This window comes from Cetorhinus maximus, chromosome 9 (assembly GCF_964194155.1).
Source record: "Cetorhinus maximus chromosome 9, sCetMax3.hap1.1, whole genome shotgun sequence".
NCBI classification, from domain to species: Eukaryota; Metazoa; Chordata; class Chondrichthyes; order Lamniformes; family Cetorhinidae; genus Cetorhinus; species Cetorhinus maximus.
In genome coordinates, this window is record NC_135887.1 from 22,523,165 (window position 1) to 22,545,103 (window position 21,939).

Here is a 21,939-nt window from a genome sequence, read left to right on the forward strand (position 1 = left end):
TGCAGTCAGAACTAAGGCCCATGAAGGACTCCTCAGAACTTAATCAGTCCAAGAGCCTCTTGAGCCAGACAAGTCAATTATTAGACAAAATCAGCTGTTCTTGTCAAGGGCGATTTTTAAAATACTGAAAGAAAGAATTGTAGAAAATACAAATTATTCACCACAAAATGGTTCCCATGTGGTTGAGATATAGCCGCACTGCATGTGGACATCACGTAAAAGCAGCTTAGTATCAGAGTTACATTTATGAAAGCTATTTTAAACATCTTTTAAAATTCTGGAAAATTATACAGTATTATCAAAAAATAAGAGCCCATTAATCTCGGATGTATGTGGCACAGCCTGCACATGAACATCAAACGCACTTAATGTCTACCTCAGACATGATCTAATAGCAGACGTTAGTGGTGAGCAGCTTGACTTTTTACAATGCAACGACATGTCACGACAAACTAAATGACTAACAGATGCACGGAGGGACGACCAGTCTGACACCATGCTGCAGTAATTGACCAGACACACGGAGTGTGGGCAATATGATATCTCAACCTATTGATACTGTGACCATGCAGAAGTGGTTAATGACATTCTATAATAGACTTTATATAATTGGTGGAAAAGGTCCTTCTATCCCTGTGTTCATTCCCAGCACTGAGAATATGTAAACAGCTGACCATACCTGCCACCGCTATCAAATACCCAATGGCAGCAAGAATTAATTATTAAAACTTGTAAACTTATTTTAATATTCAGTTTGCCAACAAGACTCTTCATCTTGATACACTGCCCTTAAGTTTTAACTTGTCGAGTGGTTTCCTTTCATTTAGATTGCAGAAAATGTCAGCTTGGCTTTGTCGGTAGCACTCCCACCTGACAGCCATGGGAGGAGAGACATTGAAATCCCACTCCAAGTACTTGAGCACAAAATCTAGGTTGACATTACATGTAGTACTTATAGAGTGCTGCATTATTGAAGGTGCTGTCTTCAAAAAAAACAAATCAAACTGAGGTTCTGTTTGCCTATTCAGGTAGATATAAAACATCACACGGCACTATTAAAGCACCTCCAAAAACGGATTAACTTGCCATTTGCCTCGTTGCTTTTTGTGGGATCTTGTGCTACATATTCCTACATAACAACAGTTAATACACTTTTAAATAAGTTGTTGGCTATGAAGCACTTTATGATATTCCGAGAACATGAAAGGTACTCTATGAAGGAAGAATGTTCTCTCTGCTAATGCAACAGTGTGCTTTCACCCCCCAATTTTTAAACTGGAAGTTAGAATCTCAGTAGGCTGGAATTTCTTTCTGTATTACAAATCACATTGGCAAGTTAAGAGACTCTCTTACTGAAAAATGTGATTTTTGTGTAAAAGAGAGATTGCTAGATTATTCTGTACTGGGGACAAAAATAACAAAACCTCCTTTTCAATCTGAACGCAATACTCTGTGTCTTAATGATTTATGGAGTCTGTGTGAGGTGGCATAAGGATGATTACTAGCCTAAACAATGCATCACTCAAACCCTTGCCTGCTGTTAAATCCTTGGCCTAACAAGGATGATTTTTAAAAATTCCTGAAGCCAACAAGCTCAAGGATTTACTGAGTTTCAGCTATATTTACTCCTTTGGTTTTCAGATCCCAATTCTCCCCATCAATAAACCTGTCTTCAACTCTTGAACATTTAACTTCCTCTGTGCACTGTTTGTAAAGCATTCACGTTAAATTCCTGTCTACCGTGATATTAACCTGTTTAAGGTAGTGCAGAGAGTAACTTTACATGAATGCATTAACCAGTGTGCTGAATGCACAGGAAATTAAATCCTCTGGTAGGCTTGAGTGGGTCACAGATTGCTGAACTTGGCAAACCTCAATAATTGATAAAAAAAATCTGTAATACAGTCAATTCAAGTGAGGCCAAATGAAACAGAAAAATAAATCTGCAAAGGGTAGGAACCTGAAACAAAAGCCGAAAAAGCTGAAATCCACAGCACAACAAGCAAGCATCTGCAAGAGAGAAAAGACAAACTGAAAGATGAGTGAACATTTTAACTTCATGCTTTGGCGCTTGCTTATTTTGTCAATTTGCACTTTTGCACTTGGATTAAAACCAAACATTAGCTTCTCCTTGCCCTTCACAGAAGTTAGCTGCTGTGCTGTAGGTTTTGAACATTTTTTTGTTCTTGTTTCAGTGAGACCAGGCTGATTCTTCAATGGATTTCACCCATTACCCCATTCACAGAATCACATTCCTGCTCAGTATTTTAACCGAATGCACTCTACTACTACCTAGATCTAAGCATTACATTGAACTGGATGATCTTTTCATGCTTCTATCTTCTTATGCTTTTATTTGTGAAGTGAGTAGATGCCCCAATAAGTGGTTTACATTTTTCTTTGTCTGAAATGGTATTCTGCAAAATCTTAACAATGAGCATTATAAAACATGTGTGGACTTCATAACATGCAAATCCCATCTCTGCAACACATTCTATAATTTCGAGTTGTGGTGTGAAAATGTTAAAAAGTTCTCAATGGATTCATTCAAGGCCAGGATCAGGAAATGTCCTGAAACAGAAATTTATATCTGTGATGAGTGGTGAAGCTTGTGAAATAGCAGAAACCACGAAAAAAAATAATGATAATAAAGAAATGTAACAAAAAATTAAACAGTGAAATAATGGAAATCGCTAAAAGGACCAAGCTGTTCATGAGTAAAGGCACCAAATACCAGAAACTGAGTGGCTTTTTTTTGTTAAACTACAGCTGTGCACACAGGACACTTTCAGTTATAATCAAGGTACACACAAGAACACAATTTATTAAAAGTTAAGCCAGCACAAATCTTTTCAGATTAGAGCTTCAATATGTGAGGTGGACAAAGGCATTTGTAACACACTAAAATCAATTTTCTCTTTCTGACTTATTCTTTTCCACTTTTATCATTCATTTATTTTCCCCATTTCAGTTTCTGATGTCACACAATGCTCCCTAGGGTGACAGCAAAGCCGAAATTTTTAAAGGGCTGCATATCACTCTTCAAGGAGAGATTGTAGAGCAGCAGAAAACCTAAGTAACACTCAGAATGACACAAAAGAGAAATGTAATATCGAAGAGGGGTGCAGAGGAGATTTACTGGAATGGTATCTGGGATGCTGGACTTCAGTTATGTGGAGAGATTGGAGGAGGTGGGATTATTTTCCTTTGCGTAGAGGAAGTTAAGGGAGATGTAATGCAAGTGTTCAAAATGATAAGGAGTTTTGCTGAATGGGGAGAAACTATTCCGCTGGCAAGAGGATTGAAGATTTAACATGAGGAGCAGAGGGTGGATGAGATTTCTTTTGATGCAGTGAGTTGTTGTGATCTGGAATGCAGTGCCTGGGAAGCATGGTGGAGCCAGGTTTAGTGGTGGCCTTCAGGAGGAATTGGATGGATTCTTGAAGAGAAAAATATATCAAGATTATGGTCTGAAGCAGCTGAGTTGGACAGATTGGATGGCTGTTTTAAAGAGCCAATGCAGACATGATGTGATATTTGGTCTCTTTCTGTGCTCTATCATTCTAAAGGAGTTGGAAGTCCTGCTGCATGAGTTGAACCAAAGAACAGTGGTTATATTTAAGGCTGAAGACCACCTTCCAGTATAAACTCAAGTGCAAGCTGCCTAAAAGGAGCTTGTCAACTGAATTAATGCAGGGCCTTATACGCAGCTGCAAATTAGAAAATTTGCTGTTATTGGAAGATGAAAATTGGGGGAATCTAGAACTAGGGGCATATTTAAAAATGAGGGGTCTCCCATTTAAGACTGAGATGAGGTGGAATTTCTTCTCTCAGGGGGTCGTTAGTCTTTGGAATTCTCTTCGCCAGGGAACAGTGGAGACTGAATAATTGAATATATCCAAGGCTGAGTTTGACAGATTTTTGATCAACAAAGGAGTCATAAGTTATGGGGGGGCGGACAAAAAAGTGGAGTTAAGGCCACAATCAGGTCAGCCACAATCTTATTGAATGGTGGAACAAGCTCAAGGGGCCAAATGGCCTACTCCTCCTATTTCTGATGCTCTTATGATCTAGGTGACAGTCATCTGGTTCCTTCCACGCTTTTGTGGAATGTACAAAAATGGAAAGGTGCAAGTGACTTCTCATTATTTTCTCTTCCAGTTTCTCCTGATGTCTCCTTTGAATTCTGAGCTACACTGAAGCTTCTTCCCCGATAGCAGCTCAGAATTTTTGCGGGCCACCGGTAGTACCCCACTGTCACAGGATTATAGACCTACACTGCAAGCTGCTAAGCACTAAATAAAAGGTGTTTCCCTGGGTTCTCAGTGAAGTTCCTATTCTCTGGATGCTGTGAACAATTTTGGTCCCCTTATCTAAGGAAAGATAAAGTGGCATTGGAGGCAGTCCAGAGAAGGTTCACTAGGTTGATCCTGCGTATGGAGGGATTTTCTTATGGGGAGAGGTTGAGTAGGTTGGGCCTGTACTCATTGGAGTTTAGAAGAATGAGAGGCAACCTTATTGAAACATATAAGATTCTTAGGGGGCTTGACAGGGTAGATGCTGATAGGTTGTTTCCCCTTGTGGGAGAGTATAGGATCAGAGGGCATAATTTCAGAGTAAGGGGGCACCGTTTTAAAACAGAGATGAGGAGGAATTTCTTCTCTCAGAGGGTAGTCAACCTGTGGAATTCCATACAACAGAGGGCTGTAAAGGCTGGGTGGTTAAGTATATTCAAGGTTGAGATAGACAGATTTTTAATCAGTAAGGGAATCAAGGGTTATGGGGAAAAGGCAGGAAAGTGGAGTTGAGGATTATCAGATCAACCATGATATAATTGAATGGCAGAGCAAACTTGATGGGCCGAATGGCCTACTTCTGCTCCTACGTCTTATGGTCTTATAAATCATGGTAGCCAGCGTGGAAGTAAAACACTAAACATATGCCTAAAAAATTCTAATTCTTAACATTTTTTTGTCAAATTAGCATGGAATTACAGGTTTAGGGTCCTCACCACATGGGTACAATCAAAATAATCTTCACCTAGTAGATAAAGGTTCCTTCACGGTGTAGACAAACAAGCAATCTTGTCCAGCTCCCACTGATATTGATCACCTTTTATTCATGTGCCTACAAGGCAACAGAGTTGATAGGACAAGTGAAGATCATTCTCTTTTGACAGCTGAGGTGAGCGGGAGTCATAGAGCTAGTTCTAATTGAAGCAAAAAAAATCTATTGGGTCCAAATGAAACAAACAACGTCGACTTGTTCCCAAGACAAAAAAATGCATTCCCTGCAGGCTGCACTTAAACTTACATCAATCTGAAGAGGAGTTTAAGAAATGTCACTTTCTTTCCCATCCACCCTAATGAGAGAATATCTGTCCTCCTTTGTGAGTCAAATTTGCAGCATTGCGACTATTTTATCCAGTAGTATCAATTCACTGATCCTATATTCAAGAGGGACTGTGGCTCAGAGAGAGGAATTCAAAAATGTACCACTGATTCTCCAGCCTGCAGTCTGTTTGGACACAACTCCCCTGTGGTGGTGCAGGATCGATGAGTTCATACTGTTATTTAAATCTTTCCAACTAATCTGCAATGAGGTTTATATCTTCAACACAAGGTGTAATTTGGTGAATGTGCTCAATGCAGCAAGTTCCTAGTGAACAATGTGGTCTTCAGGATTTCTGGAACAGAAGGCAATGGAGCAAAAGCCAGAGTCTTTCTGAGGATAGAGGGCTATGAATCCTTTGGATCATCTTCACACGCTCAGTAAATAATGTTTTGCGTCATTGTGAAAGGTCTCAGAACCAGGTGTTGCCTCTTCTCACATTGAGATTATATGGGCCTTAGGGGAAGCATGTGTCAGTTTGGAAAAAAGGGAAAAGTAATACATGATGTCCTTACTGCATACCTGGTGCAGGGATGACAGTGTTATTGCTAGAGTGGCACAGATTGAACAGGTTTGTGACAAGGATAATATCATATCATGTGAAGACTGGTTCAGGCTTGTCAATGATGCCATCTAGAATCACATAAGCTGCAGGCATTCATTCTCTAGGCTTGCACGTGAAGTGACATACCAGAAAGCTGGTGACACTTGTGGACTCTTACTCCATGGGGAGTCACTATCTTCAGGAGAGGAATGTTTGATGGGACAGTGCAGAGGGATCTTTACTCCATATCTAACCCATGCTGTACCTGTTCTGGGAGAGTTTGATGTGACAATGTGGAGGGAGTTTTGCTCTGATCTAACTCATACTGTACCTACCCTGGGAGGGTTTTTTTGGGATGTGTAGAGGGAGCTTTATTCTCCATTTAATCCATGTTATACCTGGGCAACTAAGGAACTCACATTAATGACTATGTAGAAATGGAATCAATGGTAGCATGTTGTGAATGGATTAACTCATGGAGGGAGTCTGGAGCCAATATCCTGAGCCGCCCAGAAATTGGAGAAAATGTCTTAGATTTCTGAAAGTAGGTGGGGGAGGGAATATGGAAAATCTTGGGAAAAATTAGGAGTTACAGGATTAAGATCAAAGATAACGTAAAATTGGGTGATGAATGCATGTTCTAAGTAAGACCAAAACTAGATTGTTAGACTACGTAGTTACATAACATGGTATTCAGAACGCTTTAACAATTCAATGCTGACATCAAAAGCACCACAAAATAGCCACTTCCAGAATAAGCAAATGAAAAGAGACTGCTTAAAAATGTTGTTGTATTTTTATGGTATGTCTTCTTGTAATTTGCACATTCTGTTCCAATTTTGCATTACTCTTCAATCATGGCTGCAGCTGTTTCTGGTTGCTTGGTGCCTGTATCTACAGAGTAGCCCATGCAAATGCTTCATACAAGGGAGAAAAAAAAGAGAAAGGAAATGTTGACTTCATTAACTTAAGCAATGCCGTACAGAGGATGCAGTGGAGGCATGCTGGAATCATTTCTGGGAACTCACCATGGAGCTTTTAGGGAAAAACATCCTGCCCCAAATAGGTAAGGTCTTCCGTGATTGGGGGGAGAAAGATACAAAAATAGAATTAATCCAACAATTAAAAGAAAATGTACCTCAAAAAAGGACCAATTTGAAGTAACATTTTGTCAACACACTCTCATTTCATTGAGTAGCAACGAACAGGAAAACATTGAAAGTATTGAAAAGCTGAAAATAAAGCAGGAAATTGCTGGAAATTGATCTTTTCTTTGGCCAGCGGGTGACCTGACAGTCTCCAGACCAAGTCAATGAGAAATTCACACAGGTAAAGTTTCTGTTCATTCAAAATGCAATTATCACTCTCCATCTGCCCCACTCTCATAGAGACACGCCACACTTGCACCAGTTCATTCAGCTTAAACTGGTTTTAACAATTTAAGTAGGCCCCTTTGTCAGAACTGACAACAGATCACACCTGAAATGATGTGTTCTTTTCAGTTTTCTGCTTTTATTTCATTAAAATCTGATTTCTTGACCTTTCAATATTGGTTTACAATTTTAAAAATGAAAAGTATACATTGGGTAAAAGGTAGCAATTCATCCTTGGACATGTGGTGTTGTATATATGTTTCCATATGCATTGTAAACTGGGCATGTTGTAAGCCTGCCACAGGAGATCTAGTATCTGAGAGCAGTACAAGCTGTGTTGCTGATAGAAAAGTTAGTGTTTGGAGAGTGCAGCAGGCTGTTTTGATGATGGAGAAGCCGGTGTTGTGGGTCTGATCAGTGCAGCAATTGTATGAATTGAGTTGGCCTCATGTATGTAAGTGTGATATATATGGACCACATTGTTATATCATATGCACAGTAAAACCTAGAATATTTTGTTCTGTTTGACATTTTGGTGTCCTACCTCTTTTGTTTTCTATCTTTAATCCTTTTTCCACATCCTCATTCCCAATGAGAACAAGGCGTCAGGACATTTTTCTGACTGGCAGCAGTGATCCGTGTCCAACAAACAAGGGGACCACTTGTAGTGGGACCAGTCAGTTCTTCCTTTCTCATTTCACTACCCACATTTCCCCCCTAACCAAAAACAATCCCCCAAATATTACCTCCTGTTTACTGAGGGAAGGGGCAACAGAGACCAAACTGGTACAAACAGATTTCTAATGACAGAATATTAACTGCAACACTGGCAGGTTGTAACCCCATGGTATTTTTACTTTGAAGTTACTGTTTTGCAATTTTATTGGACCCTTACAAAGAGAATGACTCAACGCTATAGCCTAGTTTCAAAAAGGTCCACATCAAGGTATCTTGGAGGGCATCTGCTGATCCCTGTGATTTTGCAGAGCTGGAATCTTTAAAGTGTTATTGCTGAAGACAACAGTGAAGGGCTTATTATCCTGGCCACTAAAGAGTCTCTCCGAAGTATTTTATCTGAGCTGCAGGCTCAGAAAAGAGTAAGCCAAACCATTTTTCAAAGACTGCCTCTTAGTTTGTTCTGCTTGAGTCCGGTTTCTCCACAAAATTGCTACAAAAATGCTACTACATTGGTTCCTTTTAAAAAGTCTAAATTGTTTTCTCTAAAGGATACTTCTTAATTCACTGTGAAATCAAAGCCTAAAAGCACATTAGCTATCAGAGTTAGGGCAACTGAGTTTGTGTAAAATAATTTCTTGTTAATTTGCACACTTCTCTGTGGAAAGCATGATTTTCTCCTAAGTATTGTAGTTTTACACAAAGAATCCTGAAGGCATTGAATACCTGGTGCAAAAATATCATCTCACCCAACCATTATATATCTTGATGAATTTTGCAAGTCTCACTACCAAGAGCATAGCTGGGAAAATTGGACTACATCCTGCGACTGAGGGGCAGGAGAAGGATAAATTGATTAAATTCACGGTGCCAATTCTCAGGAGCTTGTCTATTTCAATTCCAAGAAACCAAACTAACTGCTGGAGATGGGTTGATAGGCTGATGTGTGGTGGATTGTAAAACTAAGGTTGCAATTGCACCTGATTTTACAAACAAATTTGCGAACTCAGCCTTTATAACAGCTGGTCTGTGTGCAATAGTCTCCAAGCACCTGAGGTGTGTGCGGAAACACAGTACCAAATTACATTTAACCAGCAGCAGTGTTGTCATGCCAATCCAGGTTTATGAAGTTTCAGTCAATACTTTTAAAGTTACTTTTGTTTTTAATACAGAGAATGATAATAAGGCTTTGTTTTGAAAAGGTGGCGATCATTAAATAATGTGGTTGCCAGATTGTTACTTCTGACAACTGACGGGAATGAACAGCATTGTGAGAATGGAGAAGTCTTCAGATGCATTAGAGTACATTATCCACTGCATAAAGTGTTACTCTGCATTGTACAATAGTGAAATCCAAATCTAATGGTGTGAAATGTCTCCATAGCTTTGATTTTATCCTTGCAGTTCAGCTCACCCATCTGTTTGGCTGTTCAAAGCTTTGACAGATGGCTGAGCTTCTGCTATGTTCTAAGGCTTCAATGGATTCTGCTCAGGAATGTTTGTTGACATAGTTGTTCAGTGAACTCTCATTGTGAATGTTTGGTTGGCTTCCAAACCCATTGGTTGTTTCCGGACAGCAAGGAATGTTATACAATTGTGCAGTGGAATCTCATTAGGAATGCTTGGTTGACTTCCAAACCCAGTAGTGGATTGTTCTGCAGAGTTTATTGATGCATCTGTCAAGGGGGATGAGAGTTTGTTCATTTTGACAGACTTATAAGCTGTTAAGAGGATAGTGGTAGACACTCAAGTAATGGTTGTTTATTAGAACAGATTTATGAGTTTTTCAAAGGCTTCCATATGTTATTATAGGGTTCATGAATTCTGTTTATAGTGGATACTGGGTGAGTGGGTTGGAGGGTGAGGGAAGGGGTAGGGGTGAGGGGGCAGTGGGTGAGGGCTAGGGGGCGTCTCACTTATCTCCAGAAATTGGCAGATATCTGAGTGAACAAAGTCAGGCCTTTTAACCTGGTTGCCTCGGTAATGGTCCGCCTCTGCCTCTATGCCCAACTCCAGTCTGTCCCTGCCTCCCCACCATGAAGATAGGCACTGTCGAGTAGGAGGCTGGATTGTGAAGTCAGGAAATCTCTTGACACCGGCCTCCAAGATGAAACACTGGCCTGATATGTCTGAATGGTGGAGCAGGCTCAAAGGGTTGTATGGTCCACTCATGCATCTATTTCTTATGTTTCTTAATATTACAACTGGAATAAAGCGATGGTTGTTGGTTCAAAATCAAGGTACATGATCAAATAAAATCACCCCTTAAAATGAATAGTGTGCATTATAAACTAAAAGTCACCCTTGAGTGATTCTTAGGCAGGACTCTAATCTTGGGTTCACTTGACAATTATAAACTGTTCAAGCTTTACTATTGTGGTTTATGACGTTAGCTAAAACGCTCAATTGAATTACTACCCTGTAATAACCCCAGGGTATCCATTATTTCCTATTTAATTAAAAGGTAACAATTAACTTTCAAACCCAGTAGTGAGGAGGTTGAACCATTAAGCTTAACCAAGCTTCACATTTGCTTGGCACTTGTCACAAGTTTTATTAGTGTGTGAGCAAAGCACGTGGTCAGACCCAGATAAAGACATTAGTAAAGTGTTACTGCTTTAGATTAACTTGCATTGTTTTCTCCTTCAGCAGCCTGACAGAAACTTCTGTAAATGGTATGTATTCCTTACTATCTGAAATATAAGTCTTTTCATGGTGCCCTGAATTAATCATTATTCAATGATATTGCAACTGAGGTAGTAACAATGGCATAGACAAATAATTTGCTATTAATTAGCGGCAAATGGGTACAGCAACCTCGTGGTTGTTACTACACTGGAAACCCAGAGGCATGGACAAATAATCTGGACACGAGTTCAAATCTTATCTCGGCAGCCAAGGAATTTAAATTCAGTTAATTAAATAAAAATCTGGAAAAATCTGGTGGCAATGAATCTGCCGGATTATAATGAAAGCCCATCTGGTTCACTAATGTCCCTTAGGGAAGGAAATCTGCTGCCCTTACCCAATCTAGACAATATGTGTCTAGACCCACAACAATGTCATCGACCAATTGTTCTCTGAACTGGCTCAGAAAGCCACTCATTGCATAGAATTGGCCTCGTCAGCAATCCCCACATCCTGTGATTGATTAAAATAAAAACTTCACCCAGGTATTGATCCCATCTGCCCACTTCAGGCATCACACTTGTGGCATACTTTGGCACCACGTATGTATCATGCTAATTTGTATGCCATACTTTTGGTTAATTTGGCATATATTTAAATATTTCCTACCTCAATATATTTTTCTTCCACTTCATTATAGTGATTGGTTCATAGGCAAATTTATTAACATGCTTCAGAATATTCCTTTCCATTTGCAGAATACTTTTTCTCAAGTTGCAACAGAATCCATCAGTCTTTATTTTGCCAAATGATTTGAAAACGAGTTAGGAAGTGAATTTTAAAAGCATCTTAGGGTAAAGTTTCAGATTTAAACTATTATTTGAGCTTTCTTTTGTTTATAGTTAGAACTGAAAAACAATGATTTATTTAAAAACAAAAAACTACTGCGGATGCTGGAAATCCAAAACAAAAACAGAATTACCTGGAAAAACTCAGCAGGTCTGGCAGCATCGGTGGAGAAGAAAAAAGTTGACGTTTCGAGTCCACATGACCCTTCAACAGAACTGAGTGTAAATGTATTGATTTATTTAATTATTTACTGATTGAATTGTGCAGCAGTGCAAGCTAATTCACAACACCAAATCCCAAGGAGACCTCTACTGTGTTATCAAACCACCAAAACTCGCCTTCTCAACTGCTACCAACCCCAAAGCTCTCATTTTCCCTACAGGCTCCTAAGCTCCATGACTTATCTCCAATGGTGCCTAATATCAAGATCTTTCATTTCACAGTGCTTTCAAAATTTCAATATGTCCCCCTGTACATTGCTGCTGAACACAAAATCTTTCCTCTTTTCCCTGAACTATCTCAGCATCCAAATCATCGAAAGTAACGTCACAAAATATATGGATATTTAAAATGCTGTATGAAAACATTACACTCCAAACTTTGCTACAAGTGCAGATGAATCCACCTGAAACTGCTGAAGATATTGTAATCTGCAAAGCTATCTGAGCAAACAATAAACTCTGCTTGACCTCAGCCTGTATTTACTTAACAACAATTAGACTTCGTGGTCTGAAAGGGATGCATTCGAATTTAACAGAATATATTATGCATAATATTATGCATGTCAGTCCATATAAAACATTATCATTCAACTTAAAATGAGCAATGCTGTGGGATTCACTAGCAATATATTATGAGTACAACGAGTTTGCTCAGATGTGACACTCTACACTTTGTGATAGATACAAAACAAGTTAATATGTTCTGTGTTTCTAAACTAAAGCCTGAAAAGATACAAGTACGTTCCAGTCTGTGAAGTTCCCTGAAAAAACAACAGTTAATGACTGAATGACTTAAGCCTCTGTTTATTTATCAAGATTTAGAATTTGTGATCTTAAAAGAAAGACAGTTTCACTTTAGCTGAATAATGCATTGGGCGTTAGGACTTTGTTCTTGTGCAAAGTTCCTGAGTAAGATGTCTTAAGACATCTAGCATCCCACACCCATCTCACCTTCCATGCTTCCTCAGCTAAAGAAGTCTGTGTATGATCTTATTCAGTATCCATTCACTATTTCCTCTCACCCACTCTGCCAGTAAAAGAAAGTAGGCTGGTGGCAATCAGAAGCCATGAAAGAGAGAAAACTGATAGACACAGTATTAAAATATTCAAAGAAAAAGTGTCCAAGACTTTGTGATCTAACATTAAACTGGACATTAGTTTTGGAACGAGAAGATGTAACCACCCTGAAACTAAACTTTGAACAGGGGCTTCCAACTAGCCAAACACATTGCAACTACTTTCTTCGTCTCCCTCCCTGGCTTAGTTGTTTACAGAAATTAGTAGTTACGTCATACAGCTATTCAATCTCCAGTGTATGCTTGGTTAGCTGTTCTCAGCTGACTTAGAAGTTAGGGCATTACAACTGGATACAGCATCAGAAAATAATTAGCTGAGGTTTCTATCCTTGAGTGCTTTCTAGCAATCCTTGTCAGAAGTGCATATAGGTAGATGGCAGGTGAGCACAAAATCATTCTTGTCTGTGACAACTCATAAAAGAAAGGCTTGCATTTATACAGTAACTTTCATGATAGCAGGACCTCCCAAAGAGTGTTACAGTCAATTACGTATTTTTTGAAGTGCAGTCGCTGTTGTAATGTAGGAAGCACAGCAGCCAATTTGCACGCAGCATGCTCCCACAAACAGCAATGTGATAATGAGTAGATAATTTGTTTTGGTGATGATAATTGAGGGATGAATATTGACCAGCACAAGGGAGAACTCCCCTACTCTTCTTCAAAAGAGTGCCATGAGATCCTTTAAATCTACCTGAGAAAGCAGACGGGACATCCATTTAACATTTCATCTGAAAGACAATACCTCAGAGTACCACACTCCTTCAGTGCCAGACTGAAGTGATAGCCTAGATTTGGAGTGGAACCCACGATCATTTGGCTCAGAGGAGAGGATGCTACCACTGAGCCATGGCTGACACCATGAAAAATAGTCTTTTGAACAAGATACAAACTTTATGGGCATACAATTCCACTGGTGGGATAAAGTGACCAGACTAACTGTAATTGTAGATCCACAGACCCTGGACTCCCAGAATCCAACCTAAACAAGGCAGCTTTTCTGGCAGCGGAAAGAAATGTATCTCTGTCAACATCGCAATATCTGATGACTGATCACCATCCATTCAGGTTGAAAAATTATCCATTAGTGTGTAAACTTATCAGTGAATTTTAAATTAATACAGAGAGGAGTAAACTAAAATATATTTTTTCAATAACTGCAATCACTTCAGCAATTGAGATATCAAGCTGTTCAGGCATCCCCTATCAGCGTGACTAATCTTTGATTAGGAGGTTAGTCAGCTGGACCCACAAAGTGTCTTGATCCCCCAGGGCACTGCCTTAAAGCTACTGACCACGCAGGTGTAATTACATCTGTTTTATACACCTGGGACCAAGTGTTTATGCATCTGCTGAGGACACGCTCCATATTCTTTGCCTCAAGGCCTCCCAGCTATTAGTACCAAAGCATTTGTTCTATACCCAGTGCATCGTACACAACAGCTAGCCAGATGGTCATTGTCCATGATAACAATTAGCGTGCTGTAATGCACTAATGGTGGGGAGAGACAGGCAGAACTGTAAATGCTCTTATTAACATTCAAGTGATGAGACTGAGATTTATACATGAAATATGACTATGTAGATGAAGGAAATATGATAGTTTTACTTTCTTTGTTATTGTCAGCTTTTCTGAAAAAGTTGACTTCTATGGACTAAAGAATGAACTGCAGTTTCACCATCATAATGGTTAGTGTTATAAGACCATTACAACACAGAAGATGGCAATTCGGCCCATCGAGTCCATGCCAGCTCTCTGTGTAGGAGCCCAGTCAACCATTCTCTTGCTCTATCCCACAGTCCTGTAATTTTATTGTGCTCAAGTAGCAATCCAATTTTCTTTTAAAACCATTGATTGTCTCCCCTTAGGCCACCCTCCCAGTAGCAGGTTCAAGGTCATAATGTTGCGTAAAAAACGTTCTTCCTTGAATCCCCCCTACATCTCTTGCCAAAACCTTAAATCTGTATCCTCTAGTTTGTGTACCATCAGTCAATGTGAACAGCCTCTCTTTGTCTTTTCTATCTAAACCTTTCATAATCTTGTACACCTCCATCAAACCTACCCTCAATCTCCTTTGCTCCAAGGAGCACAACCCTAGCTTCTTCAACCTAACCTTGTAGCTAAAACCCCTCAAATCTGGAATGATTCAGGTAAACCTCCTCTGCACCCCCTCAAGGGCCCTCACATCCTTCCAGAAGTGTGGAGACCAGAACTGGATGCAACACTTGAGTCATAGGAATACAGGAACATCAGAACAGGAGTAGGCCATTCAGCCTGTCGAGTCTGTTCCACCATTCAGTTAGGTCATAGCTGATCATCTACCTCAATGCCTCTTTTCCGCACTATCTCCATATCCCTTGGTGTCATTAGTTTCCAGAAATTCATTGATTTCTATCTTGCACATGCTCGGTGATTGAGCTTGCATAGCCCTCTGGAGTAAAGAATTCCAAAGATTCACTACCCTCTAAGTGAAGAAATTCCTCTTCATCTCAATTTTAAAATGGCCTACCCCTTATTCTGAGATTATGTCCCCTGGTTTTAGATTCCCCAGCTAGGAAAAACATCTTATCTGCATCCAACCTGTCATGCCCTGTAAAAATCCTGCCATCCCAGGCATTGATCAGTTACGGCCCAAGCAGGGCCTTAAGCATAACTTCCCTGCTTTTGTACTCAATACCTCTATTTGTAAAGTTAACTGATCCCGAAAGGGCAGGAGACTAGTATGACAAATCAAAGAGAAGAAACAAGGTGTATTGAGGATTGGGAGAGACTATAGAGTTGTCCAAAAAGAAAAGGGTTCTGGGTGATGGAAACAAAATAGCACTGGTAGGGCACATGACTTTATCCATGTGCTCTTGAAAAGCTGTGCTCCAGATGTTGATTCACTAGGGCCAAATACAATTTTAAAATTACCTCTATGGATTTACATGTTTTATGCCTGACTATGCATCCCAAAATTCTGTTTGCCTTTTTAGTGGCACTATGCTGATCGTATTAGTAACTACTGAAACCCAAAGTTCCCTCTCCAACAACAACATTCACATTTAGCACATAGTATACATCAACCTTCCTTCTGTTAAATCTCGCCACTATACATTTCGCTGTGTTTAATTACGTCTGCCATTTCTTTTTCCACAGATTGGGATCTCAAGATCATTTTCAAATTATGCGTACTGATCAATTGCTACTGCTCCCAAATTGGTATATTTTGCACATTTTGACACAATTTCCTCCCCTAAACCATTTATAGAAATTTTAAAAATACAACAGGCCCAACACTAACATTGTGGCCTTCCACTGGTAAATGGCTGTCAACCGGATACCTGCCCGTGGTTTATTACTCACTGTTGTTTAGCAATCAACAATTTGCAAATCCATTTTAAGAAATTTCCATCTATCCCATGGACTGGGCCTTGAACCTGTTATATGGAACAGTGTCATACATCTTCTTGAAATGCTAATAGATAAGTCACTGGAGGCAAAATTCAGTTCTGGCAGGGGCATAAAACATATGTTTTATGGGGCCTAAGATCAGCTGCTCATTTAGAAGCCCCTCTATTTCTCTAATATCTGTTAGGGCTGTTAGCGCATGAAAGAAATCCAATAAATTAATAAATAAATGAACTCTCGCTCCTATAACTATGTTGCCCCTCAAGAGGATCCCTTATATTATATCCTTCATAATACTTTCAAACACTTTCACAATAGTTGAAGTAAGACTTACAGGTCGAGAATTTGATGCCTCACTCTTTCTTCGAAAATGGGAATCACACTTGCCTTTTTGGAATTCTCTGAGAGGAGACCACTATCCCATTAAAATGGACCAAATATAAACCCAGGTCTCAATTTGATTGTATCACTCAGTTTCCTGTTCTGAGTCTCAGAAATCCTTCACATCCTGAACCTTGTGCCATTTACTTTTTTGTAATAAAGAGTGCTTGATAGACTTGGAACACAATGGGAGTAAGCCCGTGAAGCTGAGCTCCCAGCGGGAAATATGAACTGGAGTTAGGGCAACAAGTCATTATAGCCCTTGAATTCATAGTATTGCTGGTTAGTACTCAAATAACAGTGTGGATACAGTTGGTTACTCAGCTTGTATCGTAGAGAATCATGCAAGATGGCAGAAGCTCTGATGATATTGAGACTGTAGGTGCTACTCCACATGACGGTTGTCTGACATTTCTGGTCTGAATTAATGTTAACCATATGATATCACAATTTCAGCCTTAAAGACTGAGAACTGCTGTTACTTTGACTGCCATAGAGAGCAGTGCTGGCTGAAAGGTTGCCCTACAGCTCTTTGCTCAAGAGCTGCCAAAGATTACTATCACATCCATGAACAGGCACAGCCTTTACATACAGTTTCTCTATTAAGGAGACATGGTCCACATATCTCAAGAATAGATTGCTCAAGTGGTTGTAAATCTATGAGGTCTTCACTCCCACTCTGCCCTCTTTGCCCTGCTGTCCTCATCCTTGTTTTCAAATCCCTCCATGGCTTCACCCTCCTTATCTCTGTAACCTCCCCTACAACCATCCAAGGTCTCTGCGCTCCTTCAATCCTGGCCTCTCAAGCATCTCTGATTTTCAAGTTTTCACCATGAGGAGCTGTATCTTTAGCTGTCTAGACCCTAAGCTCTAGAATTCACTGCCTGAACCTCTTTGTCTTTATCTGCCTTTAAGGCACTCCTTAAAATCTACCTTTTTTGACCTAACTTTTGGTTACCTGTCCTAACACCTCCTCATGTGGCTCGGTGTCAAATACTGTGCCATGGCTCTCCACTGAAGCATCCTGGGACATTTTACTCTCTTAAAGTTGCTACATAAATATAAGTTATTGTTGCAGTGATGCAGCACAGCATGTATTGCAGTTGTAATTCTTATCAGCTATAAAGGGGGTCATTCCCAATGCAGAACCTTGCTAGCAGTGAGCGCTGGTTGGAAAAAAAAGAGGCCACAATTTTTAGGCTCTGTCCTTTTTTATTCATTCATGGGATGTAGGCGTCATTGGCTTGGCCAGCTTTTATTGCCCATCCTAATTGCCCTTGTTCAGAGGGCATTTAAGAGTCAACCACATTGCAGTGGGTCTGGAGTCACATGTAGGCCAGACCAGGTAAGGACAGCGGATTTCCTTCCCTAAAGGACATTAGTGAACCAGAGGAGTTTTTTCAACATTCGACAATGATTTTATGGTCATCATTAAGCTAATTCCAGATTTTTATTGATTCAAATTCCACCATCTGCCGTGGCGGTATTTAAAACCACATCCCCAGAGCATTACCCTGGGTCTCTGGATCACTTGTCCAGCGACAATACCACTACGCCATTGCCTCCCCTGCACTTGTGCAGGAACCTCTCCTCACAAAATGACTTCAATTGACTCCACTTCAGGTCAATTGACAACAGTGGAGAAATTGCTAAAATAAATAGAAAACAGCACTCAGTGTTAAGTAACATCGATGAGCCCTTAATTGAGTTTATCAAGTAATTGCCATAAATGTCAGTGTTAATAAGCTCTTTTTTCTTTAGAGGCTTCTCCTCTGCCTATTCTGTCAGCAACGTTACCTGAAGACATGAAGTCAATTTCCATATATATTGATGAAACCCATCTCTGTCGCTGCAACACTTCACAACTACACCACTGCCTCCTGTGTTTACCCAGAAGAAATTTCTAAAGACTGAAGCCATTCTCTTTGGCCCCCGCCACAAACTTTGTAATCTTGCCATTGATACCATTTCCTTCTCACCTGTGCCTCAGGTTAAATCAGACTCTCCACAACTTCTATGTCCTATTCAACCCTAAGCTGAGCTTCTACCCTCATAATATCTCCATTACTAAAGACCACCTACTGCCACCACTGTAACATTGTCCATCTTCTTCCTGCCTTAACCCAACTGCTGTCCAAACTCTCATCCATAACTTTGTCACCTTTAGGCTCAACTATTCCAATGCTCTCCTGGATGGCCATCCCATTCTCCTCAAATTCTGCTACCTGTATCCTACCCTACACCATGTCTCACTCACCCATCACTCCTGTGTTGCTAACCTACATTGACCCTGAGTCCCACAACACATCCAATATAAATTTCCCATCCCAGGTTCCTTCATGGCTTCATCCCTTCCCATCTCTGTGACTTCCTCCAGCCCTATTCCTTCCCCAGAACTCTCTGCTCCTCCAACTCTGGCCTATTGTGTATCCCTTACCAGCCCCCCACCCCCCACGCCACCGCCGACCATGCCCCACCCTTCTACACCACCACGGGCAACTGTGCCTTCAGCCATGTAGTCAATTTGCTCTGAACTCCTTTTCCATACTCCTCTACCTCACCACACCCTTTTTCTCCTTAAGGCATCGTCAAAGCAGCAATCAGATAAATAATTGTTTAGTATGTCTTTGTTGGTGTTGGTTGAGGAAGTAACATTGGCCAGGACAATGGGAATGCTCCTTGCTCTTTCAGTAGGGCTGTAAGATCTCCAACATCCAACTGAATAGCTAGACAAAGCCAACAGGTTTAAAGATGCATCCAAAAGCCAATGGCTCCAGCAATGCAGCACTCCCTCAGTACTGTACTTTAGATTAGGTGTTTAAATCCTATTGCAGATTTTCCGGCCCCACCTGCCACCGGGGTCATCCGGTCCCGCTGAAAGTCAATGGACTTATGGCTGGGCTGCCAAATCTCCCATGGCAGGCTCCGCCATGACGGGGCTGGAAAATCCCGGCCCTAGAGCGGGATTTGAATCTGTAACTAACTGACGCAGAGCAAGGATGACTACCAGCTAAGTGCAGTGGACACTAGCATACAAATTGTTTGTGTGTTTGTGTGTGTGTGTGTGTCTACATTACTTTCCTTTACCTCCTATTAACAGCATCTTAACAATTTCTGTACTTCATTCTGAAATACTCTGAGATGCTCCAATGTGACAAAGAAGCTAGACAAGTGTAACAAAGAACCCAGTCCCATTCATATCTTTGTCTCACCAACCCCCAATATCTCACATCAGGGCTTCCCAAACTGTGGGTCATGAAGCCCAGTAAGGTCACAAGATAAAATTTTGGGGTCATGAGTAATGGCTGCTGTGGACCTCCGACTGAGTGCTAACAGTTCCAAGGCCCCTTTAAATCCTCATGTCTTTTTAAATGCTGGGCACAGCCTAACTGACCAATCTTTGAGGCCTGATTCCTGTTCCAAAAAAAGCCAGTGACAAGTTAAGTGATTTTAGTCAGTTCAAACAACCCAACTCTCAGTGCTCACCCCCACCATGCCCCCTGACCAACTGCTCTCACAGCTGCATTCCTACACCTGGCTTACGCTCTGGACTCTCGGCAATTTTCAAGCCTCAAAATGGGGCCACAGTGGCATGAAAAGTTCTTTTTTAAGAATCTGAAAATGCCAGACAAATCAGACAATAGAATGCCTAACATTTTGGCATAAATTTTTCATCAGAGCCCAATTAACTAAGTAACTGAGTGTATAAGTGTTTTGTCATGACCCTCTCTTCTCTCTTCCTGAACCTCTCCTATACATCAGTACACTTGTACAATTATCTGTCAATATACACCAAATCCAGTGCAAAAATGGCACCAGTGCCACCATGCTGTTTGGGAATCCATGGAAATGAGTTCCAAGTTTCACCCAGCAGTCCTACCAGGCCACCTCACTGCACAAGATCAATTGCATCAACATTCGTTTTGTCAAGAGAAGAAAATGAATTAACGTTCAGCTGTTGCCCTTTTATTGGAACTGAGTTCTGATGAAAGGTCTATGGCTGGAATCCTAACCCATTCTTTCTTTCTCTTACCAGAGGCTGCCCAAGCTATTGTGTAATTCAGGTTTTATTTTGCATTATCGTGCAAACATATGATGGCAGGGATAAAGAGAAAGTAAATGGAAACATGAGGATGTATGTGACAAGAAAAGGCCACTGGGGTCAATGGGGACACTTCCAAAATTCAAAAAAAAGTGCAACCTCTAAACCCTAAAATCTACCAAGCTGCCTTTTGACACCATCCACCTCCCCGGCAGTCTGCTCCATACACTATATTTTATCCCAACATGTTTTTTCTTTAAACTGCCACATGTTACACTGATGATGCATTTACCACTGCCCTAAAATTAATTGAACCCTGCCGTTACTTTTAAGTAACTGGCATACTCTGCAGATCACCTATTCTGAACTTCCTTGTTATTAATTTTTGGGCCTCCCTTAAGGTGCCACCTGCACTTATTCCACCTGTTCAAATTATCAGGGCAGCAACACTACAGGGACATGTGCAGTGCATAGTCAGGTCTAGAAGAGTTTATTATGGTGGAAAACGCATTAAAGACGATCTTGCCATTTACTCAATTTGCGTGTGGATATGCTGAGCAAGGGTGAGTTGTGCCTAAACATGTGTTTTATGTTAATCTGTTTGGTTCCTTGTGCTATTAAAATCATACTGGAAGCTTAAGTCAAAACCATTACCCTGTACGCTTTGTGATGGTTCCCAGTGTCATGGGCTGTTTGATCTGCGCCAGGGGCAACACAATCGTCAGGGTTGGGATTGGCGAGAGCCGTGGATTTCCTAGATTGTTGTTTGTGAAACTGTTGTAACTGTCCTGGCTGCTCAGTTTGTCTGCAAAAGAGAGAGGAAAAAAATAAGAATTATTGCCCAAGAACTATCAAGATACCAAGAAATTATGCTATCTCCTGAACAATGGCCTGCTGATAAAACTTCCCTTTAATATTAAATGTAACATCTATTTCAGCTGGGATGCTTAACTCCCACAGCACAATGATCTGCCACTTCATGTGGTTCAGATCCTATATTGGTTATAAAAGCAGTGTGCTGGAAATCCTCAGCAGGTCAGGTAGCATTTGTGGCGAGAGAGTTAACGCTTCAGCTTGATGGCCTATCTTCTGATGAATGTCTGACGAAAGGTCATCAACCTAAAACTTACCCCAGAAGTTTAAAAATGATGTCCACAGTGTTTTTACTGCTATCCAGCAGGACTGCATTAAATGTACTCTAGGTAGCATCTTGGAGTTTGTGTTTATTAATACCTGAAGTGGGTCCAGCAGTAATAATTTGAGCACTAGTCCAATGACTTCAATGCTTGAACTGCTGCTAATTTCAAAGTTTTAAAATTAAGCTTCACATATATCCAAGGCCACACTTGTATGTTATTGCCTAAAGTCACA

General features: G+C 40.5%; 1 protein-coding gene across 6 annotated transcripts in view; it reads right to left on the minus strand.

Annotated features, from left to right (window-relative positions):
- bcas3 (BCAS3 microtubule associated cell migration factor) overlaps positions 1-21,939 on the minus strand; it is a 1,018,944-nt gene that overhangs the window by 493,476 nt on the left and 503,529 nt on the right. For all 6 annotated transcript variants that reach the window (XM_078548265.1, XM_078548260.1, XM_078548263.1 and 3 more), the window contains one exon: positions 21,223-21,373. In XM_078548265.1, the coding sequence (XP_078404391.1) occupies positions 21,223-21,373 (151 nt within the window). The remainder of the gene's footprint in view (positions 1-21,222; positions 21,374-21,939) is intronic.